This window comes from Capricornis sumatraensis, chromosome 4 (assembly GCF_032405125.1).
Source record: "Capricornis sumatraensis isolate serow.1 chromosome 4, serow.2, whole genome shotgun sequence".
Lineage (NCBI taxonomy): Eukaryota > Metazoa > Chordata > Mammalia > Artiodactyla > Bovidae > Capricornis > Capricornis sumatraensis.
The window spans coordinates 141,996,633-142,022,911 of NC_091072.1; the positions used below are offsets into that span (position 1 = coordinate 141,996,633).

Sequence of the window (26,279 nt, forward strand, 5' to 3'; positions counted from 1 at the left end):
ACAGTAAGTGCTCAAAAAGTGTCTCGTGACCAGAGAGAAGCTCTAGGAAAAGCCCTAACTTTGCCAAGAGGTGAGAGGATTATAAAAGCTTCTGGAGAATGACTTCATGTAAATTATGGGCTGCTGCTGCTGCTGCTAAGTCGCTTCAGTTGTGTCCGACTCTGTGCGACCCCAGAGACAGCAGCCCACCAGGCTCCCCTTGTCCCTGGGATTCTCCAGGCAAAAACACTGGAGTGGGTTGCCATTTCCTTCTCCACATGAGCAAAAAGACAACATGGTGATTTTTTTCACTGGTTTCTCATCTTAGGGAAACAAATTTGGGCTTGTCATCATCAAAGGAAAAGAATTCAGGCGTGGCTTCCTCTGTGCAAATGACCGAACAACACCCTAATCCTACTTTTCTCTTCTGCCTCTTCCCAAGGTGAAGGCTACATGGAGTTACTGCCCAGAGGATGGAAATCCAGGCCTGAATCTGAGACAGAGGGCCTCTGTCCTGTGCCTGCTCATTAATTAGCCACTGGAAACTCTGGGACAGAGCCATTAACATGCTCATAAACCTTTGATTTTAAATGTTTTCGCTTAGCCACAATCCTAATGTGACTCTCCTTGTAAGCTGGTCGGAGGACATTTGTTTCTTCACATTTCTGAGGCTCATTAACTCCAGCAGCCCAGCGCCTCATTAACTAGCCCATTTAGGGAATTTCGTCTCCTGCCGGCAAAGCCTCCATCCCCTGCCTCCCAGAGCCTCTGGAGGGCACCTAATTGGGACGGCGTGGGGGCTCCCGGGAGGGCGGGGGGCTCACCCACCAGCTATCAAAGCCTCCCCCCTCCCCCTGGCCTCCCAGAGCCTCTGGAGGGCACCTAATTGGGATGGCGTGGGGGCTTCCGGGAGGGCGGGGGGCTCACCCACCTGCTATCCTCCCGATGGGCACAGCGTGCTCCTCGGGCGGTGAGACGGAGACCATGATGTGGTTCATGTAGGCCAGGTCCTCCCGATGCGAGAGGTTGATGGGCTTCCCTTCCCGGTGCAGCCCGTCCTCGGAGAGCCGCGGCTGCTTGAAATCCACGGAGTGTCGGGGGTTCAGGATCAGAGGGTGCATGATCGGGCTGGGCATCAGCTGGATGACCCGCGTGCCCTCCTGCCGGGGGCTGGAGGGCCTCGGGTGGGGCTCGGATGACGGTGGGCAGTGGTTGTTCTCCATGGGAGACACTGACAGCGGGTAGGGCTCCTGGTGGTTGTTCTCCTGGTGGAGCCTCGGTCCCTGGGCCCTCTCGGCTGGGGAGAGGCGGCGGATCATGTTGTCCAGGGGGGACCGTAGGGGCCGCTGCTCGGGGTCGGGAGAAGGCCGGTGGTTTGTTGTGATGGGCGACCTGGAACGGTGCAACAGTTCAATGGTGGGAGGGTTCTGGTGTACGTTCTCGGCCGACGGCCTTGAGGTCCTCTGGACACCGTTATCTATGGGGCAGAGGGAAGGACAGTCAGAGACCTCGATGGATGCTCAGGGGAGGGAACCCCACAACAGTTGTAAAGGTGACAAGCATGGAGCACGTGCAGGTATGGGAAGACCCTTTTCCCCCAGATGTGGGGTCTTTTTCCCTGCTTAAAAAAAATTAAATTGCACATACTTGAAATTCTTTCCCTGCCCCTGGAGAAGCGAAGAATTTCTACCAGTATTCCATTTATCACCTATTCGTGGCTTATAAACACAAGGAAGCCACACACTCATTCTTTATTCATTCTTTATCTTTTTGTTACTTGACTCTTTAGTGTGGTTTTTCAGGGCCCTTGAGGGTCTCTCTCTCGAAGCTTTCACCGACTTACATTTTCATAACCCAATTTTCATATTCTCTGCTTCCAGGAGTTGTTGCTATTAATGATAAAGATGATGAAAATAATAAAGCAATTACTGTATATTCTATGGATTGGATTATATTGTTTAAAATTTACAACACACCCTGGTGACTCAGATGGTAAAGAATCTGCCTTCAATGCAAGAGACCTCAGGTTTGACCCCTGGGTCAGGAAGATTCCCTACAGAAGGGAACGGCAACCCACTCCAGTATTCTTTCCTGGAGAATTCCATGGTCAGGGGAGCCTGGGGGCCTACAGTCTACAGAGTCACAACGCATTGCACACAACTGAAGCCACTAATCCTTTGACACAAGTAGAAGATGCTGCCATTACTCCTGTTTATAACAGGAGAGAAAAATGGAGGCATAAAGAAGGTAAGCAGGGACTTCCTTGGCAGTCCAGTGGTTAAGAATCTGCCTTGCAATGAAGGGGAGAAAGATTCGATCCCTGTCAGGGAACTATGATTCCGCATATCACCAGGCAACTAAGCCCGCACGATCTATAGCCCATGGACCACAACTTGAGAGTCCGAGCGCCCATGGCAAAAGATCCCACATGATGCGATGAAGATCTTGTGTGCCCCAACTAAGACCGACACAGTCAAATAAACAAATATTCTTAAATAAAAAGTTAAGCAACTTGCCCAAGGTCACCCAGATAAACTCTAGTCAGATTCTATAGCCTTATATGCCCACTAGAGCATCTACCTCTTTGCTATGTAGCAACTGGGGGCAGCAGAGGGTGGTGTGGGGTCAGGTGGGGGGAGTTGTATCAAACCCCGCTCTGAGCAGGCACAGTGGGCCTGATTTACAATGACAGCCTCGCACTTTAAAGAACATTTAGAATCATGTTGTTTCTGAATGCACAGTCCCTACAAATGGTCAGACAGGTAGAGTGAAGGAGGAAGAGTGGACCCCTGACAATAAATGCCTCCATCCTATCCCACCTGAACGCTCCAGCTGGAGACGTTTGAGCAAAGACAACATCAGGAGTGTACACAGCTCAGTAGCAGAAGTAGCTCCATGGGCTGGGATGAGGGAGGGACCAGCAAACATATAGCTTTAGGAGGCCCTGTTCTTAACAGGGTCAGAAGTGCAGAAATCTGCCTACAGACATGGAGCTTTCTCCAGAGTCCCCCACTCATCTCAGTGAGGTTTCTCTGGCCACATCTATTCCCAGAGCTGTTTCACCAAAAGCATGCGTATACCTGCAGGTCCTTGTTCTGGTCAAAGACTTGTCCATGGTTCTAAGTAAAGCAAGACAAAGTCATCTCCTTTCACCATGACGTCAGTATCTATATGAAGAACATATAAAGGGGACCTGGGAATCTGAGAGGGTTAGCACACAAGAGTCAAAGGTGGTCATTTCTTAAAGTTTAACACGGGGATAACAGGAAAATGGGGACTCTGTTAGATCTCACCAATCATATGAGATGGTGAACAAAAGGAATGCTGTTCATGATCATCTGCCTGAAAGCAAAGGGCTTACTTTGTAATCACTATATAACATGCTGCTATGAATTTAAAAGTGCTTAGTCATTGGATTGGCTTCCCAGGTGGTTCAGTGGTGGTTTAGCCTGCAACGCAGGAGATGCCAGAAATGCAGGTTTGATCCCTAGGTCAGGAAGATCCCTTGGAGGAGGAAATGGCAATCCACTCCAATATTCTTCCCTGGAGAATCCCATGGGCAGAGAAGCCTGGCAGGCTACAGTCCATAAAGTCACAAAGAGTTGGACATGACTAAGCATGCACACAATCATTGGAATAGCTACCGACAGAAGACTGATCTAACACATGAGAGTCTCTCTCTAAATGGTGAAGGATACACAGCTATAGAATGGAATAAGGAGTACCCTGATATTGTGCTAAGGACCAGTCTCCAGGCGCTATGGTTAGATAAGTAAAGTAAGGTGAAGTTCTATGGTATGCTCTCATTTTTCTCCTCATAAAGAGGATTCCAGTTTCAATAATGGCAGAGTGACTTGTAGCAGACTAACTTTCCTGTGTGTCTGGATAAAACGTATTTATAAAAGTTATTGAGGGACTTCCTTGGTGGTTCAGTGGTTAAGACTCTGTGCTTCCAATGCAGGGGGTATAGATTCAATCCCTGGTCAGGGAACTAAGATCCCACATGCTTTGAGGTGTGGCCAAAAATAAGTTATTGAGGGGATTTTAGTCTTGCAAGAAAGGAACTGTCCAGAGTGAGATCCAACTTTATACAGCTTTCACCCAGACAGTAAAGAATCTGTCTGCAATATGGGAGACCTGGGTTTGATCCCTGGGTTGGGAAGATCCCCTGGAGAAGGGAATAGCTACCCACTCAGCAGTATTCTGGCCTGGAGAATTCCATGGACAGAGGAGCCTGGTGGGCTACAGTCTATGGGGTTGCAAAGAATCGGACATGACTCAGTGACTTTCACTTTTTCACCCAGAGTGACCTCTCCAGTCCATGTAGTCTGGGGCAGCTAGAAAAAGAACAGAAATTTGCTTGAGATGCCAGGGATAGAGTATGAAGCTACCAGAAGGGAGAGGGGGAGAAAACCAAAAACCTGAGAAAATTTCCATAAAGAAGGGAGCCTCAGCCACCAACAGGCACATAAAATTCTCCCAAATCCTTAACATGTGCTCCTAAACAGCAATGTGCAGGGGAAACTCCAAGGAGCTCAATGAAAGGCAACAGCTGTATGGTTTAAAGACATGAGCAGAAATCTCAGCTGCTGGTCACAGTACTAGAGGAAGAGTTCAGAGTTGGAGATCTATCAAGGAAGACTCTGAAAACACCTCAGGCTATCTATTACCCCAGAACGGTCATACCTTTGGAGTAAGGACTAGTGCTCTAGGAAAAAGGGATCTGCCTGAGGACTAAAGGTAAAACCGAAATAGATGTTCCCTAGCCAATTATAAGATCTAGCTTCCACAAAATCAAAGTGATCAGCCAGTTATTTAACTGGTAGCAGGAAAATCAACACTCTTCAGGGGAATATAACATAATCCAGCATCTCTATAACATGTTATTTATAATATTAAGTATCCACCAAAGATTTTCTAGACATGTAAAGAAACATAAAAATATGACCCATATTCAAGAAGGAAGGCAAGCAATAGAAAGAGGCTCAGATAATCTAGATACTGGAAGGAGCAAATAAGAACTTTAAAATAGCTATTATAAATAAGTTCAAATACTTATTAATTGTGGTAATGACTGATAACAGATGAAGATCATCAGAAGAGAAAAAGGAACTCTCAAAAAAGGTGTTTTTTTTTCTGATGTGAACATTTTATTTTTATTTTTTTTTAATTTTAAAATCTTTAATTCTTACATGTGTTCCGAAACATGAACCCCCCTCCCACCTCCCTCCCCATAACATCTCTGTGGGTCATCCAAAAAAGGTTTTTGAACTGAAAAATACAGTACTTGAAATACTGGACTGGACAGACTTAGCAGATGGGAGATGGGTTAGCAAATATGAAAACAGATCAATAAAGATTAAAGACAAAGAAACAGATCTTCAGTGACCTGTGGGAACAGTATGAAATGGTCTAAAAGAGATGTAATTGAAGTTCAAGAAAGTGAGATTTTTTTTTTAACAGAGGAGGGTTTTTACCTCCCACCAACACATTGGAAAGGGAGGCCTGGTGTGCTGCGATTCATGGGGTCGCAAGGAGTCAGACACGACTGAGTGCCTGAACTGAATTGAAAACATTCTTAAAAACTGTGTTATTTTAAAGCAAATTATAGATTTTGATGGTGGTGGTTTAGTTGCTAAGCTGTGTCTGACTCTTGCGACTCTATGGACTGTAGCCTGCCAGGCTCCTCTGTCCATGGGATTTCCTAGGCAAGAATACTGGAGTGGATTGCCATTTCTTTCTCCAGGGGATATTCCCTACCCAGGGATTGAACCCACGTCTCCAGCATTGGCAGGCAGACTCTTTACCACTGAGCCACCAGGGAAGCCCCAGAAATTCTGATATCCTATCCTAAATACTTATGTGCTCATCTAAGAAAATAAGAGTTGGACACAACTGAGCAACTGAACTGAACTGAACTGAAGAAAACAAGATGATTTTCCTGCACAGTCACTGTAACATTGTCAAACAAGAAAAAACAAAGAATGAGGGGAAAAAAAAAAAGGAGAAATAATGGCCAAACTGTCTTCAATTTGTTAACAACAGCAGCAATATACAAACTTAAAGATCCAAGCTCAGAAAATTCCAAATAGGATAAATACAAAGAAAGCCACATCCAGGCACACAAACTGCTGAAAACCAAAAATAAACAGAAAATTGTGAAAGCAACCAGAGAGAAAATACACAGGGGGAAAGTTATACTAACTATGGCTAACTTCTTTTTTAAATGCCTAGAAAGAGAGTGTGCAAGCATGTGCACAAGAAAAATAAGGACAGACTTCCCTGGTGGTGCAGCAGCTAGGACTCTATGCTCCCAAGGCAGGGGGCCTGAATTTGATCCCTGGTCAGGGAACCATATGCCACAACTAGAGTGTGCATGCCTCAGCTAAGACCCAGCACTGCCAAATAAATAAATAATAAAAAATAAAATATTAAAAAAGAAAAGATAGGGATGGAGACCTATAGATTGAAAGAGACTTAAGAAACACGTCAACTTTTTGCAATGAAAAAGCAGATCCTTGCTTAGTTTGTGATTCAAACCAACTGTAAAAACATTTATGCAATAGCTGGAAAATGTGACATTAAGAAAATAGCTGATGATACTGAGGAACTATTAGTTTTCAGGTGATATGATGGCTCAGTGGTTATGATTTTATAAAGGAATTACAGTGCTTAATCAACCTTGCAAGGGTATAGGTTGGGATGACAAGTCCTAACTTCCTCACTTTAATCTCAATGCAGACAAAAGCTTGCAGGACACTGATTAGCTCAGGAGTTAACTTTAATGGCTGAAATTATTAGTATGACAGAAATGATCTGCAGTCATCTGGGGACGAGGCAAATTTTTCTTTTCATAGCTAATATGGGTCTTAATCCTGCATCCACAAAAATGAATTTCTCTTTTGTCCACGTCACAGAATATCATCATTGTAAGCAATATTTAAGACAGTTGCATTTTGAAGTTTCATATATTTTATTCTAAATGCCATTTATAGAATGTCTCCCTTTCCTTAAAAGCTTATTAAGGTTTAAAAATACTTAAGGATGATGAAGACCATGTACTGAGAAATCCTATTTCCTGAATCCATTTCCTGTCTTACAAATTTCAAAATGGACACAGGCTTTGGCCAGCAGCCTGGTTACCTGCAGGTTTTCTTTGATGTCCCAGGCGTCAAGGCTCAGTGGATGGGTGTGCACTTGGGGCAAGCCTTAGGAAGTCTGGGAGGACTATGAGAGGAAGAGCTTTTCATGCCAAGGGTAAAAGAGGAACTGATGTAATGTCCTGGAGAGATTTCACTCTCTGTTCCTGCCCAGATTTTGGGAACAATGAGGGAGAGAGACAGTGCTCTGGCTTATCCATCTCTGATGTTACTTTTGACTCAGGATCTGGGCAGAAACAGGACTTGGATGGGCTTGATTTATTTATTTCTCTGCAGACACCACTGAAAGAGGAAGTACTTGATGAAGTTGATAACATTAACTGTGGAGAACTGGAACAGAGGGTATTTAATTCCAGGCTCCTGGTGGTCTGGGCACAACCACTGTCAAGGCTGAAAGGTCTGCAATGAGCCCTTCCAAGCTTTGTTTCAGTTTGCAAAAAGCACGCGCCCACGTATGGAGAGGGCTCTGATGTTGCTACCCTGCTGCCTCTGTTATTATAAGTTGGCAGCAGGGTATGGAAACTTATGAGACCAGAGCCGCCAGGCAGAGAAGCTCCGGACACAGGAAATGCACTAAGCGGACAGTGGGTGCATTAAATCCCCTAGATGTAGGAGTCTTCTGTCTAAAACAAGAAGATGTTTTTTTGGTCTGGCCTTGATGTCTGGGTTTGTTCTTGGTGAACTGCCCAGCTGGAAAACTGGGAAATTATCCACATTGCCCTTGGTCTGAAGGTCTTGATATAGTCGGGAAACGTACAAGGAAGAGAGAGGAAAGGCCACATACAATTGGTCACTTGGGATTTAGAAAGGGGGTGGGGTGCGGTAGGGCAGGGAATGCAGCTGGGACTGGTAGGGGACCTCCTTCTGGTGGAAAGTACTTTCTGACCCCAAACCTTTCTCCTTGTAGACCTCTTCTAGACACAAATAACCCCTTCTTCTCACTACCAAAAAGCCCCCAATAAGGTAGGACCTTAAATGTGATGGTCACAAAAAGAAGTCTGATTTCTTTTCTCATCCTCTTTCCTTTTATTTATTAGTAAAGTTTCTCTACTTAAAATTCATCAAAATTCAACGCCATTTAATCACACTGGGCTTCCTTGGTGGCTCAGATGGTAAAGAATCTGCCTGCAATGCAGGAGACCCAGGTTTGATCCCTGCGTTGAGAAGACCCTCCGGAGAAGGAAAAGCCTACCCACTCCGGCATTCTTGCCTGGAGAACTGCATGGACAGTTCATGCAGTCCCAAAGAGTCTGATGTGACTGAGCGACTAACACTTTCCACTTATTCACATTATGTAATGAATAACTAGTAGAACTTAAAAACAAAGCAAAACTGCCTTTGGTTGAACTCTTGGTTTTTGACTAGGAAATTTTCAGGGTAGAGCGGAGGCTAAGGTCAAGATTATGTCTCCCGTACCAGGATCACATTTCCCTGTTGTGTTATCCCTAAGGCTATGGATGATAATAAGAGCCATTGGTCAGAGAGATACAAATCAACAGGCCCAGCAGGTAACTCTCACTCATCATCCTCAGTACACTGGGATCCAGATTTTTTTTTCTCCCTGAAAACACCATTTCCCAGCTGTTTTGTAAAAGAGTAGCAGAAACCATATGTGATAGAAAGACCGACACAAAAATTAAAGACTCTAGGTCTTGAGATGGAATTGAAAATAGATTTCACACATATAGTCAGGCTCTGTCACTTCTGTTAGGAGGTGATTTGTGCTCCCCCACCCCCAAATTCATGTGTTGAAGTCACCACCCCCTAGCACTCCACAAAGAGATCTTATTTGGGAAAAGGGTCACTGCAGATGTATTTGGGTAAGAGAAGGTCATATTGGAGTAGGGGGCCCCTATTCTGACATGACTGCTGCCCCCCTGAACAGGGGAGGCTGGACACAGACATGCACACGCTGCACAAACCGGAGAGGTATGTTTTGTCACAGTCCTTACAATATGAACTGAAGCAAAGACCTTTCGGCAATGCCAACCATATGTGTGGTAGTCTTTCAGATGCACAGTATGTGAAGAGTAAGGAAATGTGGTTCTGGCTCTCACGGGTATCATAGTCTCATGGAAAAGGCAGACATGGCAAAACAACAACAGAAGCCTACAGGTGCTGAATGAAGAGTCAAGGGACACAGGAGGTAAGCCACGCAAGACCCATAAGCCAAGGATCTCCAAAAATTGCTGGCAAACCACCAGATGCTGGGAGAGACACAGCACAGATATCCCCCCAGCTTCAGAAGGAACCCATCTTGCTGAGACCTTGCTCTTGGACTTCCAGCTTCTAGAACCCTGAAGCAACGCACTTCTGTTGTTCAAGCCATCCAGTACATGGCGGCTCTAGAAACTATCCCCGCTATCGCCTTTCCAAAAGACGTTCAGCTAAGACTTCCCACTGAATCTGTGCCTGCCCATTTCAGTGTTCCCGTCTCACTCAACTCCCCTGTCACATTCAGCGGTCACTGAATTCCCCTGTAGGCCCCGAGAAGAAAACTGCTCTAGCTTGGAGTGTAGGATTCACACAGGTCCGAGGTCAAACACAGTAAATCCTCTGGAAGTGTCTAGTATTTTATAATCATTGGGTGAAAGGGGTTGAAAGAAACTAAACATGGGAATTCCCTGGCTGTCCAGTGGTTAGTACTCTGTGCTCTCACTGCTGAGGGCTCAGGTTTGATCCCTGGTCAGGCAACTAAGATCATAAGCTGTGTGGTGTGGCCAAACACTAAAAAAGAAACAAAACAGGGGATGTGTAGGGCTCTGAGGCTTAATCTTCATCACTGTGTGCGGGATGGCCTCCAAAGGGCCACCCCTGTTGGTGGTTCAGTGCAGACAGTGTGGGCAAGTCCACATCAGCCATAGAGGGGGCTCTGTGCTCCTGGCTGGACACTGGCTCTGCTCTTTGCAGGGGATGCAGAGGAGTTTCCCTCAGTCTCAAGAAAGCCCCACAAAAGAAGTGAATGGAGAAATCAAGCAATCAGGCTGCAGATGAGACAAGTGGCCATTTGGAGGTAAATACTGTGAGCCATTTACAGGGAGGGGGTAGGGTAGTACGAGGGTCAGAGGGGAAAGAGCAAGATGATGTCATCAGAGGACTTCCTTCTCTGGAGGTGAGCCCAGTCCCCTGCTAGCTCCCTTGTGTGCACACCTGCTAAGTTGCTTCAGTCGTGTCCGACTCTTTGTGACCCCATGGACTGTAGCCCACCAGGCTCCTCTGTCCATGGGATTCTCCAGGTAAGAACACTGGAGTGGATTGCCATGCCCTCCTCCTGGGGATTTTCCCGACTCAGGGACTGAACCTGTGTCTCTTATCTCTCCTGCATTGGCAGGCAGTTTCTTTACCACTAGCGTCATCTGGGAAGCCCTCTGAGCCCTTATCTCAAAGAAATCAGATGGCAGTTCCCAAAGGGTAAGAGAACGGACTGATGTTGAAGCTGAAACTCCAATACTTTGGCCACCTGATGGGAAGAGCTGACTCATTGGAAAAGACTCTGATGCTGGGAAAGGTTGAAGGCAGGAGAAGGGGATGACAGAGGATGAGATGGTTGGATGGCATCACTGACTCAATGAACATGAGTTTGAGTAAACTCTGGGAGTTGGTGATGGACAGGAAGGCCTGGCATGCTGCGGTCCATGGGGTCGCAAAGAGTCGGACACGACTGCGTGACTGAACTGAACTGAAGAGGAAGTCTCCTGAACACTTCCTGGTTACCTAGGGAGAATTATTCCTGTGTATTAAGGATCTCTGGACCCTAAAACATTTAGCTCAATATAGCAAGTTAGCCTCTGGATTAAGGACAGCCTCCACATCCCTGGAGGACAGAGGAGGCAGGGAAGGGGCATGGGTCCCCCTCAGCAGGAGGCTGATGATACAGATGGATGAAAAGCAGTTCTGTGCACCACCCAGGGTCTCCACGAGGTCCCATCACAACCTCATTCTGCGTCAGGGACCGGGCCAGGGGTGAAAGGTCATGCTGCCCTGGGCCATGACACATAAGAGGCAGAGCAGGAAGAGGTGGCCCTGGAGAGGAAAGCGGGGTAAGGAAGAGAGGAACGAGGCTTAGTGCAGAGGAAAGTGCTTGGGTGCTCTGACACCGGGGACAACAGAAAGTCCTGGTGGGACCTTGTTTACCTCTGCTGGACTCCACAGTCACAGGGATGAAAGGGTAGCACAAAATGGTGACTGTCAGAGCTGAGGGTGAGAGGAGACGGACAGATTAATAGAAAGATTCCAAAGGTTCGTGGGGAACCTATCATGTGTGAGGTACACAAAGAGTAGGCATCGCTTATTTTCAAAACAGCCTGCGTTCTCGATTAAGGCTGGCACTTTAAATGTATTTCCCCATACAAGTCCTGCTATAGATGGCACCTGGTTAACCCATGAGGAAGTCCTAGGATAATGGTATGGGCAGGGAACAGGCCTTTCCTAGGTCAGCATGCAGAAATTTGGTGTTTGCACAAAGTACATGTTATTGCAATAAAGGGAATGGTTAGGAAAATTGGAATCAGAATAGCATAGGGAACTGTAATCAATATTTTGTGATAACCTATGAGAGAAAAGAATTGGAAAAAAATATATATATAGATATATCTATGTCCGTCTGTCTGTGGGAGATTTTTGTCCTGTTAAGTGCATTTATCCTGGGGCAGTCAATGATCCAAATGGGTTAATTCAGTCCAATTTAGTATGAGGTTTTAACATCATTAACTGAAGACATACACTAGGGTCTCAAAAGTTACCTCTGACTCTTTTTTGGTTTACATATGACAGCTTCAAGTATAGATGGTCCCAGACATATGATGGATTGACTTAGCAATTTTTTGACTTTACGTTGGTAGGACAGTGATACGCATTAGGTGGAAATGACACTTCAAAACTTTGAATTTCAGTCTTTTTCCGGGGCTAGTGATGTACAGGAGAAAACTCCTGTGGTGCTGGGTGGCGACAGTGAGAACAGCTCTCAGTCAGCCTCATGATCACGAGGGTAAACAACTGATACCACCCTGTACCCAGATGACCGTTTCGTTTTTTCACTTGCAGTACAGTGTTCAATAAATTACATGAGACAGTCGACACTTTATTATCATCATGAAACCTTTTGGCTGCACTGCATGGCACGTGTGATCTTAGTTCCCTGAGCAGAGATTGAAGCCATGGTCCCTGCATTGGAAGAACAGACTCCTAACCACTGGGACACCAGGGAAGTCTCAACACTTTATTATCAGACAGACTTTGCATTAGATGATTTGCCCAACTACAGGCTAATGTAAGTGTTCCCAGCATGTTTAAGATAGGCTATGCTGTTTGACAGGCTAGGAGTAGTAAATGCATTTTCACCTTAGGATATTTTCAGTTTAAAGATGCATTTATCAGGCTGTACCCCCATTCTAAGTCTGAGAGATCTATATTATGAAACAGGAACATTATAAGCAGGAGTGCTGGGACCTGCCAGTCTTTTGTACCCCATTCAGAGAATCTGTCTTGGCATCCTAATCTCCATAATTTTTCTACTTATTGTTTAATCATTTGTCCTATTTTCAGGGTACTTGCAAAAACAAAAAAACTGATAAAAACATTATTCTGGTCAGCTCATTGATGTTGCTGTGAAATGAACACAGGTGCTGGAGCCAAGCGGGCCTGGCATTAAATCTAGCTTTGGCACTTGGTAGCTATGTGATTCGGAGAAGGCAATGGCACCCCACTCCAGTACTCTTGCCTGGAAAATCCCATGGATAGAGGAGACTGGTGGGCTGCAGTCCATGGGGTCGCTAAGAGTCAGACACGACTGAGAGACATCACTTTCACTTTTCACTTTCATGCACTGGAGAAGGAAATGGCAACCCACTCCAGTGATCTTGCCTGGAGAATCCCAGGGACGGGGGAGCCTGGTGGGCTGCTGTCTATGAGGTCGCACAGAGTTGGACACGACTGAAGTGATTTAGCAGCAGCTATGTGATTTGGAGGCAGGCTACTTTATTACTGGTAGCCTCAACTGTCTTATCTATAAAGTGGAAATAATATTACCCTCTTCATAGGGTGGTTGTGAGGATTAAATGATTTAAACATGGAAAGCTTACATGCTTGAAAGGGCCTGGCATACAATGAGAACCCAATAAATGTTAACTGTTATTTTGGGATTATGAAGTAGATTCATACACCTCATCTCCTTTAATTATCTCATTAAAATTGTAGAAGAATTCCTTCCTCCAAAGCAGTCTTTGGGCAGCTGGATTTGATGGGTGAGGTCGGGGGGAGGGAAGTGGGATAATATTTTCTTCAGTAAAACAAGCATGTAAATAAAATTTCTCTGGTCTATCCCAGAATACAAGTCACCCTCCCCACGCTACACAAAGGAATGGCTTCTCTTATTATCTGGGCCATGACCATGGGCTGGCTGGAAGGAGAATTGAGAATGATAGCGCACTCACACCTAAAATCGCCCATCCGCACTTGCAGTTTCCATAGTCACCTGGTGGCAAGGAGCTGCCCCGGAGCAGAATCTCCACCTTAGAACCGTGTTGACTGCTGCAGAAAGCAGTGACGGCACAGCAGGTGCGAACAGTTTCAAATTCCAGTGATGAAAAATCACCTCCCAGTCTCTCAGATGGGAGCACAGGAGAGGGTGGGACTAAAGGGCTGACATTATAGGAGGGTCCCCCGAAGAGGTAGTGAGATGGGAATATTTGAGAACCATAGGTCCTATTCTTCCTCCCTGGAAGCTTGTGCATGTCCAGTCCAACATGGGTGGCTCTGCAGAGCTGATCTCACTCAGAGGCCAGACTGGATCAGAAGCATATTTTAATTGCTCAGTGAGCTGTTAGGGAATCACTCATTCAAGCAGTTCTAATACCAAAGGACCAGTGGCAATCCAATGTTTATTTTGGGATAAAGCTTATCTCCTTAAATATTCTATCGGAGCCCAAATTCACTGCTTCCAGAACCCAAAGTATCAAAAGAAGTTAATCACAACTGTGTGAAACAAAATAAATGTGTTTTATAAGCATTTGTAGGGGCTTCCCTGGAGAAAGCAATGGCAACCCACTCCAGTACTCTTGCCTGGAAAATCCCATGGATGGAGAAGCCTGGTAGGTTGCAGTCCATGGGGTTGCTGTTTGGACACGACTGAGCAACTTCACTTTTACTTTTCATTTTCATGCACTGGAGAAGGAAATGGCAACCCACTCCACTGTTCTTGCCTGGAGAATCCCAGGGATGGGGGAGCGTGGTGGGCTGCCGTCTATGGGGTTGCACAGAGTTGGACCTGGTAGCTTAGTTGGTAAAGAATCTGCCTGCAGTGCAGGAGAACCAGGTTTGATTCCTGGATTGGGAAGATCCCTTGGAGAAGGAAATGGCAACCCACTCCAGTATTTTTGCTTGGAAAATCCTAGGGTCAGAGGAGCCTTTTGGGCTGCAGTCCATGATGTCCCAAGAGCTGGACACAACTTAGCAACTAAACCACCACCACCGTGACCATTTGTGGGTCTGAAATTTCTAGAGATGTTGTGCCTCCTGGTTTTGGTGAAATATGTAGTCTCCGGCTTGCATAGCTGTCTGTTGTTTAGTCGCTCAGTTGTGTCCCACTCTTGCAATCCCATAGACTGTAGCCTGGCAGGCTCCTCTGTCTACGGGATTCTCCAGGCAAGAATACTGGAGTGGGTTGCCATTGCCTTCTCCAGGGGATCTTCCCAACCCAGGGACTGAACTCACATCTCCTGCATTGGTAGGCAGGTTCTTTTTCTCTGAGCCACCAGGGAAGCCCCAATAGCTATCTAAACACCTAACTCATCTCAAGCAGATAAAATGTGTCACCAACCAAAGAAAAGCAATCTATTTAAAATGAGGTTTTCATCATGAAGCAAGTGAGTGACGCTACTCTTGGTTTGATTACTAAGAGGGGTAATATTATCAAAAGTTCTTGATAAGATGAGATAAACGAGAACTGATGCTCAGCACTTCTGAGCATCACCAGACAGGACATTGTTGTGTTTTTCTGGATTTTAGTCGCTCATGACTCTGAAGGTACAGAATGTGTCTTATTCATCTTCGTATCACCCAGGGAGACTCAGTCCTTAGGACGTGAGAGTTCTAAGATCTGAGACCATTTGGTTGAATTTCCTGTCTTGTAACTGGGGTGACTAAGGGAGACAGAAATGAGAAACTGAGCCCTTAGGACTGTCACAGCAGAAGAGAGGATTAGAACCCGGTTTCCTGATGGCCAGGTCCCATTCTTTGAAACATTATTTCTAAGCTGACCATGTGTCTAGAGTCCCATTTCACTGGGTTAAGTGTCTGGGTACAGATGAAAAGTTATATAGTTATATAATAGTGCCTTCCCCAGCCCTTCCATAACCATGTAAGAGTGAAAATGTTAGTCCCTCAGTCATGCCTGACTCATTGCGACCCCCACGAATTGTAGCCCACCAGGCTCCTCTGTCTATGGGATTCTCCAGGCAAGAATACTGGAGTCATTCCCTTCTCCAGGGGATCTTCCCAACCCAGGGATCGAACCTGGGTCTCCCACACTGCAGGCAGATTCTTTACCATCTGAGCCACCAGGCAAGCTCAGTAACTTAAGTAAGGGGAAGAGAAGAATGCTGGTTCTTCTAGACGAAGGTGGTAATTTGAGTAATGCTTAGGCCCAAGTTATAACACAACTGTAGAACAGTGTACATCACAGAGATAATGAATGTTTACAAAATGAAAGATCTGAATTCATAGGTCACCTTTCTCTCCCATCAGAGCCTCTGAGCTAACAGTGACCTCCTGGCTTGGCACTGCCATGCGGATGCTAGTACAGAAGGCGAGATTGCAGTGTAATGTACTCACTTGGGGTATCTGCAAGGAACTGTTGCTGGGATAAACAAGATATGCTTGTCCTGTGATATAAATTCCCACTGTGAAATCATGAATGTCTGAACTGGTCAAGTCGATGGCAGTGATGAGGTGAAGACATTGGGGGGGTGGGGTGGAGGAGTGAATGAAGCTTTGTGTTCCCATGTCTCTGCATGCTTCACGGTGCCAGCCTGTTGAGGGGCTGAGCTGATTCTCTCTGGAGTGTCCTGCTCTTTCATTCTCAGCTCTGTGTCAAGTCAACAGCAACACACTTTTACATTGTTCTGTAACCCCAATTATGTAACATAAACAATTAGGGATGTAATATTGGGTGCTTATAATTTCACTTTACAAACTTTCTCTGCCCAAGATCAGATCTTTCTGTATGTTAACACACACCCATATTAATATGTTACCAGTTTTCCCTGGTGGCTCAGATGGTCAAGTGTCTGCCTGCAATATGGGAGACCTGGGTTCGATGCCTGGGTCGGGAAGATCCCCTGGAGAAGGGAATGGCAATCCACTCCAGTGGTCTTGCCTGGAGAATTCTTTGGACAGAGGAGCCTGGGGGGCTACAGTCCATGGGGTTGCAATGAGTCAGACGTGACTGAGCAACTAAGTTTTTCTTTCATTCATGATATAACAGTATTGATCCTAGGGTCAACTCATGTCAAGCTGGATATATATTTTTTTTGATGGAAAAGAAAGGAAAGGTGGTTGTAGGTAGGGACCCTGTACACAGTCATTCACCTCTCCAGTTGGTCTCTTTTTGTCACCAAGTCCACCTACACATCTGGAGTTCTGGGGGCCCGCAGGCTCCTCATATCACCTTGTGCCTGGTACAGCTCTTCTCACGTGATCCCATCCGACAGAGACCTGTGCTCCTTTCTGTGTGTCCACCTGCTTATGTGAGAGCAGGTGGAGGAGCAGGGCAGGTAGCATGATCATGATTCCTGGCCAACAGCTTGAAGGAACTGTCTCTGAGAAGGGGCTACTTTTAAGGGCAGGTCTCAAGCAGAGCTATCTGGTCCACAGGGCGATTGATCAGCCCCTGACCTTGGCCTCCTTAGCTCCATCCCTCTACCTACTGAGCTCACTACTGCCAACAGCACAGCACTTGAGGGCATAGCTCACTAGGGCATTTTTGGTAGTGCATTTGTATTTTCTTGGTGGGAGACGGGCTCGGAGAGGGGCTGGCGTTCCCTACTGAGTGGCTCCTGCCAATGAGAACAGCAAACACACCTGTTCAGGAGCCAGGTCAGGCCGAGGGGAGGAGGGAGTTGTCATGAGGTGAGGCCATCGGCCACCAATCACAGCTGAGGGTACAAAGGGGAAGAGAAATTCCAAATAGGAGTTTTCCTTTTTATAAATAATGAGAAAAAGAGAGAGAAAACAGACAAAAGGACAAAGAGAAAACAAATAAAAGACAACCCCACCCCCAACTGGATTTCCCAGGTGGCACTACTGGTAAAGAACCTGCCTGCAATGCAGGAGGCATAAGAGATGAGGGTTTGATCCCTGGGTTGGGAAGATCCTCTGGAGAAGGGAATGGCAACCCACTCCAGTATTCTTGCCTGGAGAATCCCCATGGAGAGAGGAGCCTGGTGGGCTATAGTCCATGGGGTTGCAAAGAATTGGTCACAACTGAAGTGACTTAGCACGCACGCACCACCCCCAACAGGCCATCACACACATGTTGTATCTGAAGACGCAGCCTACATACTCTGCTTCTTGCCCTAATATCAAGCTTCAGTAAACTCACCTCCTGTTCTCTGGAGCAGCTATTGGCTACTATGCAAATGTATAGGGCAGGGAACGGTAAAAGAGCAGAGAAACCAAACTGGGACTGACAGGCAGCAGCTAAATTCAGCAAAGGTAACTAACGCTGGGGGAAGATAGGCTGAGAGGCACAAGCAGGGAGCCTGCAAGAAGCACAGGTTTATTCTCCATCATGGAGGCGAGGAGACCCGCTGTGAAATGCCTGGCACACGAAAGAGATGCCGGTCAGGTCGCCTGGAGCCAGGCTCTGTTTTGCGAAGTGTTAATTAAGAAAACACATAACTTCTCATTTTTTAATTTGCCAACAATGAAACAAAAATAGTGCTGCTCTGGGGGATGCTCCATCAGTTTAAGGAAATGCCTCTAGAAAAACAAACAAACAAAAAACACAGGGTCTTAGGCCCCTCATAATCTGATCTGAAGGATACATTTAAAAGAATTACTTTGGTTCCCAATTCAGGCAGAAAGATGTGGAGGAAATGCTCCCAGGAGGCCTGATACATTGCAGTTCAACAGAACAGGGAGCAGAGGAAGATTTTTTACACACTATTTCTGTCCCCAAACACCTGCTGTGAAACTCTGTCTGGGGCCACAATTCAATTCTGGTCTTTTGTTCTGTTTTCTACCAGTAATTTGATAAGAACCATGTAACTGGCCAGAGCAGAGCATTGCCTGGAACGTCTGAACTAAGTCCTCCCACCGAACACACGGCAAGACGCCGCCTCCGGAGCACGAGGACGAGACCTCCCCGGACCCCTATCGAGTTCATAGGGTTTGGGTCTCTTTTCTTCCACCAGCATATGTGACCCTCTGCTCAAAATCTTCAATGACTCCCCATTACTTTGCTCCACAGCCCAGAAATCAAAGTCCTCCATGCCCTGCTTCTAATCTTACCTCCTTGGACTGGTTCTACAGCAGCGAAATGTGGATCACTGTTGAGACAGGGGGATGGCTCACAGGGCTCTAGTTAGTTTATTCTCCCTATTTGGGGTCTGTTTGAAACCTTTCTTCATCAAAGGTAGGGGGAAAAGAAAGATAAGCTCTGCAACCCCAGTCACATGATTGCTCTCCATTCTATTGCTCTCAATTCCAGTTAGAGATTGCTAACTCCATCTTGGGTCCTCCTGGAACGTTCCCCCACTTCAGCCCTGCTTATCAGACCTTCGAGGAGTCCTGCAGGCCACCTCCTTCGTGATGCTGAACCTGATGCCTGCACTGGCTATCATCTCCCCTCCCACTGTCTCTTTATGGCGCCTATTATAGCTATTCTTTGTTATTGACATGCGTATCTATCTCATCTCCTCCCCGAGACTGGGAGTAGCAGAGAACCAAAGAGAGATCTTATTCACCTTGGCATTTCCCCTAGGGTCTCAAACACAATCAGTACTCAATAAACGTTGGTCAAATGAAAAATGAATCACGTGAATAAGAACAGAGAGACAGCGGAAGCTCTGGGGCTGGGCTACATCTCAGACGAGAGAGACACCTCCCGGGTACCTTCTTCATGGTTCTGGTGAAGGATGACTTCCTGCTGTGTGTGTATCGAGTTTCCGGGGTGGAAGAACGGTGAGAAAAGAATCCGAGGTTTCCTCTGCTTCAGAATATGCTGAAGGAGTTCATAGAGCACATCACCTGGAGAGAAAAAGGAGAGAGAAACAGGGAAATGGGAGTGTTCTGTTCAACAACTATTTGCTGAGCTCTGACTGTGCCTGGCACTGTCTTAAAGACACAGTGTTGAGGAAGGTAGGTCTGTCCACAGGGAGCTTACAGGGGATAGGATGTGGCACTAATACCCAGAAGGTCAGAGCCATGTGGGACTTTTAAAAAACTTTTTTGATTATGAAAATCATATACAAAAAAGGAATAGGAAGGGAGAAAGAAAACAAAAGTCATCTATAATCCTATTCCTAAGAAACAAGAACCCTGTTAATACTATATACAGTATGTTTTTGCCGAATTGATGCTTTCAAACTATGGTGCTAGAGAAGACTCTTGAGAGTCCCTTAGACAGCAAGGAGATCAAACCAGTCAATCTTACAGGAAATCAAACCTGAATATTCACTGGAGGGACTGGTGCTGAAGCTGAAGCTCCAATACTTTGGCCACCTGATGCAAAGAACTGACTCACTGGAAAAGACCCTGATGCTGGGAAAGTTTGAGGGCAGGAGGAGAAGGGGGTGACAGGATGAGATGGCTGGATGGCATCACTGATTCAATGGACGTGAGTTTGAGTTTGAGCAAATTCCAGGAGATGGTGAAGGATGGGGAAGCCTGGTGTGCTGCAGTTCATGGGGTTGCAAAGAGCTGGACACAACTGAGCGACTGAACAACAATAACAGTATATGATATAGTTACAGAATTAGAATCAAGCTTATCATAGTTGAGTATCTTTTTCCCTCCACATCATTCAACTGCTTTAGTAACTGCAATATAACAGCCTATCATAGGGATGTACCAGACTTTATCGGAAACTTAACTTGTCCCAACTTATTGCTATTCCTTTTATTTAAAAAAATCCTTTTTGTACTGATTTGCATCTTAGATTATTCAAAGAAGATAAAGTCATTAAGGATGAAAAGTTTTAATGTTTCAATGACAACTCATAGATTCTTCATAGAAATCTTCCCAACAGGGGAAAAGAAAAAAAGTGCCTTTTTCTAATCCACCCCAATCCCAGGCAGGAAAAGAATAAATATGGAAAAAAAAAATACAAGTCCAATCAGAGGTGATAACTATTAATATTAAAGATACCCTATAATGAACTAGGATATTCTGGGAAGCTAAAACTTATGCTTCCTTCTAAAAATACACACAGGCATTGCTCCCAGGTTCCACCATCTCTGAAAACCATCTCTGGATGTCAGCCTCTCGCAGAGGATGGTAGGGGCTGGTTTGAACTGGGGGCCTTCTGTGCTGATATATTTTGTATTTGAAGTGTCCACTGAGTAGTTAATTAGCCAAAAAAAAAAAAAAAAAAAGAAAGAAAGAAAGAAAAGCTGTAAAGCTGTCCTGGTGTTGTCCCTCCCCTTTGACTTAGCTCCAAGTTCAAAAATGCAGGTGGGTGCCTCAACACCCCTTTGACGTGGGTGATTAATCTTAAAAATACCACAGGCTTTTCTGACTGTCCCCCTACGCCCTTCCACACACAGATACGCAGTCAACAATTGTACCAAACAATGGGCTTTTTGTCTCTAATTTTAGCCATTTTTAACAGATACTTTAATTAACAACTTAATTTAACTGCATATTTTGGGCTATGGCTAATTTTTTTTTTTCCCCTTCAACTCAGTCTGAATCTGAGAAACACTCCAAATGAATTTGTTTCTGCAAACTTCTGCACCTTTTCTATCTGTACCAAATAAAGCTCCTCGATAGCCCGTCCTAAGTGATTCCTGAGATGCCCTTGGGTTTCACTTTTGTTTCTTCCTCTATCTTTGAATTGTGGTCGTTATATTAATATAACTTACTGCCACTATTGGGGAATGGCAACCCACTCCAGTATTCTTGCCTGGAGAATCCCATGGACAGAGGAGCCTGGTGGGCTACAGGGGTCAAGAAGAGTCGGACACAAGTGAACAACTAACACTTTTACTGCTACTGTTTATGACTGTGACCAAACAGAGCAAAAAGCCTTTCAGAACTGAAGACCTTGTGTCACTGGGTCTTTCCTTTCATTGACACAGGCAAGGAGCCGCACAGGTGTTCTGAACCAGACTTGAGAACGTTGTGTGTTTAAGGGAGAGCGATAACACACAACTGCGTGTGGCTGGGAAAGGCTCCGGAGCTCATCTAATTCAGACCCAGTAGTCATGGTGATGCTGTCGCTGACGAGATGAGGATACAGAGCCTGAAATACCGTCCTATTTTAATGATTCATATTTTAATCGCTCACAAAAATAAGTCCCTAATCAACACTTTGTTTCTTGGGGTTTAGCGTAAATGTCTTCCTGAACTTTTCCCATTTACATGGCCTCGCATAGCTGATGTTCTGTCCCGTGGGTTTGAGCAAAGCTTTATTTCGGTAGTAGCCCAAGAGAAAACGAAAACTCTGAAAAAAAAAAAAAAAAGTGTTCCAGATGATTACTAAGAAAAATGGGCAGTAATTAATGTGCCCATTTAGAAAGGGGAGGCCAGGAAATGCAGATTGAGTGTGTGTGAGGGTGGCGGACTCTGCTGGTTTGGAGGTAGGCTGGTGTGCGGGGAGGGCCCTGGGGCCAGGGCTGCGGAACGAGCCTCGCTGCACCAGGCAACCTTGAGGAGGTCCCTGAACTTTCTGCGAAATGCAAACGTCCCCCTCAGAGGAGAATGTCGAGCAGCAAGGTCTGGGAGCATGTGACACCTGGCCCCTCCTTGGAGGTCACTCCAAGGGCTCTGAGTAGGGAGCGGGCATAACTTTCTTTTCCATTTCTCTGTGGGTACAGAGAAAGCGAGTCAACAAAGCGATGTCCTTTAAGTTCTCCAGGCATCAGTTCCTCATCTGTAAAATGGCAGTATTAGCAGCATCTGGGCTTCTCTGATAGCTCAGCTGGTAAAGAATCCACCTCCAATGCAGGAGGTGGTTCAACTCCTGGGTTGGTAAGATCCCCTGGAAAAGGCATAGGCTACCCACTCCAGTATTCTTGGGCTTCCCTGGTGGCTCAGACAGTAAAGAATCCGCCCACAATGTGGGAGACCTGGGTTCAATTCCTGGGTTGGGAAGATCCCCTGGAGAAGGGAACAGCAGCCCACTCCAATATTCTTGCCTGGAGAATTCCATGGACAGAGGAGCCCGGGGGGTGCTACAGACCATGGGGCCACAAAGAGTCAGACACAACTGAGCGACTAAGCACAGCACAGCACAGTAGCATCTTCCTCCCAGGAGGGCTTCCCAGGTGGCTCAGTGGTAAAGAACCTGCCTGCCGATGCAGGAGATGTGGGTTCGAGCACTGGGCTGGGAAGATCCCCTGGAGAAAGGAAAGGAAAGTGAAGTCACTCAGTCGTGTCTGACTCTTTGTGACCCCATGGACTGTAGCATACAAGGCTCCTCCGTCCATGGGATTTTCCAGGCAAGGCTACTGGAGTGGGTTGCCACTTCCTTCTCCAGAGGATCTTCCTGACCCAAGGACTGAACATTGCAGGCAGATGCTTTACCATCTGAGCCACCAGGGAAGCCCCTGGAGAAGGAAATGGCAACCCACTCCAGTGTTCTTACCTGAGAAATCCCATGGACAGAGGAGCCTGGCAGGCTACAGGCCTGGGGTTACAAAGAGGTGGACATGATTGAGCAGCTAAACAACCACCACCACCTTTCAGGGTGCCTATGAGCACCCAATGACATAATCACGTAATGTACTCATCACAGCATCTGGCAAACAGTGAGAACCCAGCAAACACCAGTTGCTGTGTGACTGCCACTATCTCCACTACTATTACAGATATTATTAACGTGGTTTAGGACAGACCTGTGGATCCTGTGGGAGAACGAAGCAGGAGTGTCTGGGTCATGGCCACGTTTATGTTCCCCTTTCAGAAAGGGCAAGGTGGACTGAGGCCGTTCCCCCATCTTGGTCTCTCCGGACGCCTCACCCTGGCTTGATGGGCTAAGTGGGGCCAACCTGTGCTCTGCCCTGTATTTCCCCAGGCCCTTGTGCTCCCTCTCTGCAGGCTTTCATCCAAAAATTGGCAAAGGGAGCCAGGCAGAGAAGGCTTCTCTCTGAGTGAGTTGGGGAGAGGTCAGGCAGAGCTCAGCCAGTTCCTTACCTAAACTGCAAGAACGGGTAAGACAGCATTCAGAAGTGGCACCTGTGACAGCTAGCTAAAGGGTGGGAGCCTGGGCCCAGGGTCCCAGGTTAGGGAAAAACATAATTCTAAGACCGCAGAGTACTGAACCAGTCCATCCACAGACATGTTACCTTGGCGACCAGGAGCTCAGTTGGGGAACGTGGCTGGCTTAGCACAAACATCACTACTCTGGGGCAAAACGAACCCACTGCGTGTGTTGCTGTGTGTGCCTGGCAGGAATATTTTGTGGCCGATAATGACTTGGAATCTTAGGATTCTGCAAGTTTCTTAGATGGATTCGAACTTGTGTTCAGCAAAAGCCCCCTGCCAAATAGCTTTGGCTGAGTACTTCCGTGACGGGCAGCGGGCCACAGCATAAGCAAACCATTTTTGGACAGCTCTAGTCACTAGAAGGCTCTTCTGCTGTACTGGAAGCTGGCGTCCTCTGTAATCTCACGTACCTCGGTTCCTAGTTTTTGGCTTTTGGAACAGCACAGCACGTGTGTCCCGTCTGCAACAGTTTCCTAAATAAATAAAGATGCCCCCCCCCCAATCCTTTTCCATCTTCACTGGCCCCCAGTTCCTCCAGCACCCAGTATGCTTTCTGGCTGGCTACATTCTGAAAATCTTCATATACACAGGAGATGACATCTCGAAAGTGATATTAACAAAAAGATCTCTGGAATAAAGAAGATATTTAAAAAGAAGTTATATTTATTTGCCTGCTGTATAAAGAGCATGAGCCACAGTGCTATATATCTAACAAAGCAAATGACCACTGGCCTGAATTCAAGGCACTTGTTTAAGAAACTCTTGGCCTATTCAATCCTTGATAAATCTTCCCTGTCTTCCCAGAAAAGACATAATTTTAGTACTAACCCTAAAAGATGCTTCCATTGTACTAAGCAATGAAACCAAGGCTATTGTTTAAGGGACAATAGCTTTTGTTGGTTTCTCCCTCTATCTTCATGTATCCACAGGCACAAGTGGGTTTGCTGTGAAGCTAGTGAGTTTCAGGGGCCTTCGTGTGCACAGTCCCATGAAAGGAAACCTAAGGGGCTTTCCTGCCAGGCTCAGAGGTTAGGGATCCACCTGCCAATGCAGGGGTCATGGGTTTGATCCCTGGTCCAGGAAGAGCCCACATGCCCATGGGGCAACTAAGCCCCTGCTCCACAACTACTGAAGCCCACACGGCCTACAGCCTGTGTTCAGCAACAAGAGAAGCCACCACAGTGAGAAGCCTGCACACTATAACTACAGAGGAGCCCCACTCGTCACAACTAGAGAAGGCCCGTGCACAGCCACGGAGAGCCGGCACACCATAAATTAAAAAAAAAAAAAGGAAACCCAGAACTGTGTGTCTTCAAATTATAACTTCAGGTCCTATAAACCCTAGATATACTCCTAGATACATGCATACGCACACACACAGAAACCCACAAACTAACACATACACAATTTTGTATCAGTGACCTTGACGTTAAAACCTAGGCATCTACTTCGAGAATCCTAAATTCTATTGTTTTATTTGCAATTTGTTTGAAACAAACAGTAGAGAGAGTGAACAAAACTGCTGCAAACTGCCTCAGCAATTTTACTAGTGTCTGAAGACCAAGAACATAAAGATGCTGTTTAGAGGGTTAATAAACTTACCTAAGTTTCTTTACTTTTAGAAGGAAGAGCTTGGGCTCTGGAGCAAGGGAGTCCCAGGTTTGAATCCCAGTTCCTCTATTCATCAAATGCATGTCCTGAGGCACACCACCTATTCTCTTTGAGCCTTAGTTCAAGGCTTAAATATTCTTTTGTATCAAATGAGAACAATGCCTAGATTTGGCAGGGCTGTTATGAGGATTAAATGAGATGATAGGAATGAGCGTCGGCCCCAGGTCTGCTCAGGAGATGGTATTCCTTGTGACTATGATGATTACTAACTGACATGTCTCCAAAAAAATCTGGAAACTATTTGCTCTGCTTCAGTACTTTTTGTCTTTCAAGGACACACGTAAGTTTCATAAGGTCACACTCATAAGAATGGAATTTTTTTCCAGCTGACGTCATTTCACACACATATTTCTAGTTCGCCATTTCTTTCCCTGTCCTAGCGTGCAGTGTATCTTCAACTTCTTCCTATGGGTTTCTTCCCTTTAGCATTTAAGCAGCTTCAAGCGTTTTCTGTCTTCACACACACACACACCCCCACACTGTCCAACTCTGTTATCACCACGCCCCTCTCCGTGCACTCCTCTGGGCCCTCTGGTCTCCACTCCAACTCTCTCCGAAGTGCTTTTTTTTAAAAAAAGAAAATTGAGGTATAGTTGCTTTACAATGTTGTGTTGGTTTCTGCTGTACAGTGAAGTGCATCAGCTAACCATGGACGTATATCCCCTGCCTATCTGCAGGAATCGAGATGCAGATGTAGGGACGGACATGCGGACACGGGGTGAGGGAGGGGATGAACTGGGAAACTGGGACTGATGTGCGTGCACTGCCGTGTGTAACACAGCTGCTGCTGCTGCTGCTGCTGCTAAGTCGCTTCAGCGGTGTCCAACTCTGTGCGACCCCACAGACGGCAGTCCGCCAGGCTCCTCTGTCCCTGGGATTCTCCAGGCAAGGGTACTGGAGTGGGTCGCCATCGCCTTCTCCGGTGTAACATAGCTAGCTAGTGGAAACCTGTCATACAGCTCAGGAAGCTCAGCTTGGTGCTCTGTGATGACCCAGAGGGGTAGGATGGGGGAAGGAGGGAGGAAGGTACAAGGGTGCTCTTGC

General features: G+C 46.2%; 1 protein-coding gene across 1 annotated transcript in view; it reads right to left on the minus strand.

Annotated features, from left to right (window-relative positions):
- Nucleotides 1–26,279, minus strand: part of ETV6 (ETS variant transcription factor 6) — a 289,130-nt gene that overhangs the window by 22,762 nt on the left and 240,089 nt on the right. The window contains exons 4-5 of the mRNA XM_068969889.1: nucleotides 19,251–19,385; nucleotides 911–1,456 (exon numbers count right to left, since the gene is read on the minus strand). Coding sequence (XP_068825990.1) covers nucleotides 911–1,456; nucleotides 19,251–19,385 — 681 coding nt within the window. The remainder of the gene's footprint in view (nucleotides 1–910; nucleotides 1,457–19,250; nucleotides 19,386–26,279) is intronic.